At 33.7% G+C, this 3436-nt stretch overlaps 1 protein-coding gene across 2 annotated transcripts in view; it reads right to left on the bottom strand.

Annotated features, from left to right (window-relative positions):
* Positions 1-837: 837 nt before the first annotated feature.
* Positions 838-3436, bottom strand: part of LOC136854442 (sialin-like) — a 48671-nt gene continuing 46072 nt past the window's right edge. For both annotated transcript variants that reach the window (XM_067130737.1, XM_067130742.1), the window contains exon 13: positions 838-1743. In XM_067130737.1, coding sequence (XP_066986838.1) covers positions 1015-1743 — 729 coding nt within the window. In that variant the 3' untranslated portion in view covers positions 838-1014. The remainder of the gene's footprint in view (positions 1744-3436) is intronic.

Genomic DNA, 3436 nt, shown 5'->3' with positions numbered 1-3436 from the left:
AGACGAGAAAAAGAAGATAGAGAGAGTACAGTAAGAGAGACAGAGCTAGAGAGAGAAAAGAGTGACACAGACAGACAGAGAGAAGGGAGAAAGAGAAACAGAGTGTAAAGAAAGAAATAGAGAAGAAAAAGAAGAGAGAGAGAGAAGGGCGAAAGAGAAACAGTGTTGAGAGAGAGAAGAGAGAGACACAAAGTGTAGAGAGAGAGAGAGAGAGAGAGAAACTTCTGAATTATTTGTCGTTTTCAAGACCCAACTGGGAAGCATTGTCGCTTCAGAAATGTTTATTTATTTATCTTATATTACAGTTTCTAAACTTGCTCATACTTCGCTGGTATGTTTTTATGGTAACTGCTCATTCTGGTTTTCATGTCTTGCTTTCTTACAGAGTTAAGATTAATCACACACACACACATATATATATATATATATATATATATATATATATATATATATATATATATATATATATATATATATATATATATATATATATATATATATACATACATACATACATATATATACATATGTATATATATGTATGTATGTATGTATATGTATGAATACATATACATACGTGTATATGTTTATATTTAATTGTAATTAAAAATCTTTCAAGAGATTTTAATTAAAAGCTTCAGCCCTGTACAGTGTCCGCATGCAACTTTCCAGAGATGAAACTGGAACGCAAAGCACCTTCTTCCTTTTCAAGATATTACTGTTAATTGAATGTGGTCTACTGCACTTAAGAAACTAAATTACTCTTGACCAAACATAGGTGACAAGGTAATTTTTGTCCTTATGAGTAGTCAGACTTGCTAACAAAAATAAAACAAGTTTTCTGTCATTCGTAAGACTTTATTGTATGAAACTTATAGATTTACTTATTAAAAAACTTTTCTTCAGCAGCATTCAAATATCGAATTATTAAATGTCTTTATTTATTCTTTATTATTAGTAAAAAATGAAGTAAATGCAAATAACATTTGTATTAAACAGTCATCCATCTGATCATTACTGACTGACACCCTTGTTATTATCCATTTGAACATTGCATAGATTTTTATCATCCATCTGAACATTGCTCGGACTTTTCTCCTCCATTTGAATATTTTTCAGGCTTTTTTCAGACATCTGAACATTATTGCGACTTTTCTCATCCATCTGAACATTGCCAAAGCTCTTGTCACCCACCTGAGAGTCACTGAGAATTTCCTCATCCATCTGAACATTTCTGAGACTGTTCTCGCCCATCTGAACATTGTTCAGACCTTTTTCCTCCATCTGAACATTTTTGGGACTTTTCTCATCCATCTGAACATTGTTCGGACTTTTCTCCTCCATCTGAATATTTTTCAGGCTTTTTTCATCCATCTGAACATTATTGAGACTTTTCTCATCCATCTGAACATTGCCAAAGCTTTTGTCACCCACCTGAGAGTCACTGAGAATTTCCTCATCCATCTGAACATTTCTGAGACTGTTCTCGCCCATCTGAACATTGTTCAGACCTTTTTCCTCCATCTGAACATTTTTGGGACTTTTCTCATCCATCTGAGCATTGTTCAGGCCTTTGTCATCCACCTGAGTGTCACCGATATTAATTTCAGTCTCAGACTGTGAAATACTGGCGTAGTTCCAATCCTGAACCGAACCTGACACAAAAATCAAGAAGAAGATCTCAGGCAGGACGTATATGGGAACACACAGCCAGAAGAGTTTCTGCCACTGGGATATAGTTTGCTGAAAATAGAAAACAAAAATACATTTCTTATCTATTTATTTATTTATCTAATAATTTATCTTCTTGTTCATTTTCTTCCATTTTCCTTAGCTATGATAATAATTTATGTACAATTTTTTTATCTATTTATTAATTTAATTTTTTTTAATAGCTGATCTCTTGTTTCTGTATCACTATTACTTTCTGTTATTTCTTTCAAGTGAACACCATATTCTTTGGAAGCTTCAGTTTCAAGTCAGTTGCCCCTTTTGTGGGCTTGTACCATATGAATAGGGTTCATTTTCTGAATAATAATAATAATAATAATAATAATAATAATAATAATAATAATAATAATAATACTGGATTCCATATTCTTTAAAAGCTTATTTCAAGTCAATGGCCCTGTGGGCTTATTCCATATGAATAGGGCTATATCTTCTGAAAAATAATAATAATAATAATAATAATAATAATAATAATAATAATAATAATGGACACCACATTCTTTGGAGGTTTGAATTTCAAGTCAATGGCCCCTTTTGTGGGCTTGTTCCATATGAATAGGGCTATGTCTTCTGAAGAATAATAATAATAATAATAATAATAATAATAATAATAATAATGTTATTTGGGAGAAAAACTCTCTATCACGAGAGTTCATAAATGTTCTAAAGAGTCCACAATAATATAAGTGTCAAGGGCTTGAGCCTTAAACAATTATGTTGTTGTGGACCCTTTAGAGCCTCGATGGCTCAGTCGGTAGAGCAGCAGCCTCGGACTTCATAGAAGTGTGTGGTGCGGGTTCAAATCCGCAGCCGACTGGTCAGAGAGGCGGACACTTTGCTATTCGTGTAGACACCCCAGGATTATGTATGTAATCAACGGATAGGTTGGCTGAAAGCAAATGGGCGTTACAGACTAATACACACACAAACAAAGCCACTCCAACATCTTCTAAAAAACATAACAGGCACCTCACACGTCTCGAACTGTCGGCCTAACCGGTTGCTCAAGTCTCCTCGCTGCTGGGAGAAAGGGAGCTGGGGATTTGGTACGATACATATACACATGTGCTACCGGGGTCTAAGCGATTTCAGGCAGGGCAGCCGATCGAGGCTACGGCCTACCCCAACGCCAAATCAAAGTCCTTCAAAAAAAAAAGGCATCGTGCTTACCCCATATGAAAAATGGGAAAAAGCACGTTAAACGAAGAAGATTGTTGTGGACCCTTTAGAACAATAATAATAATAATAATAATAATAATAATAATAATAATAATAATACCAAAAACAGATCTATTTAAAAACATCAGTTGATGACATGATTTGGGAATGAGGACCAATGTAAAAATACTAATTCTAAATTACAATACAAGAAGGGTCATTGTCTACCTTATTTGCGCTAATAAATCGATTCTATTAAAGTATAGGCAAAAAAAAGTTATTTTCTCTTAACAAAACGCAAATACCTAATGCAAAATAAATATATTAAATAATTAAAATAATAATATGATAGTTATATGATAGTATAATTGTTTGGCATTGAAAGAAATTTCTGTGACAGACGGAGACTGTAACTTCTTAAAGCCTTTCATGTTTAATTTCTCTCTCTCTCTCTCTCTCTCTCTCTCTCTCTCTCTCTCTCTCTCTCTCTCTCTCTCTCTCTCTCTCTAGGAGCCACCAACATAATGAATATATTCGTGATAAAGCT

This window comes from Macrobrachium rosenbergii, chromosome 3 (assembly GCF_040412425.1).
Source record: "Macrobrachium rosenbergii isolate ZJJX-2024 chromosome 3, ASM4041242v1, whole genome shotgun sequence".
NCBI classification, from domain to species: Eukaryota; Metazoa; Arthropoda; class Malacostraca; order Decapoda; family Palaemonidae; genus Macrobrachium; species Macrobrachium rosenbergii.
The sequence above is the reverse complement of the archived record's forward strand: the minus strand, read 5'-3'. Positions and strand labels throughout refer to the sequence as shown.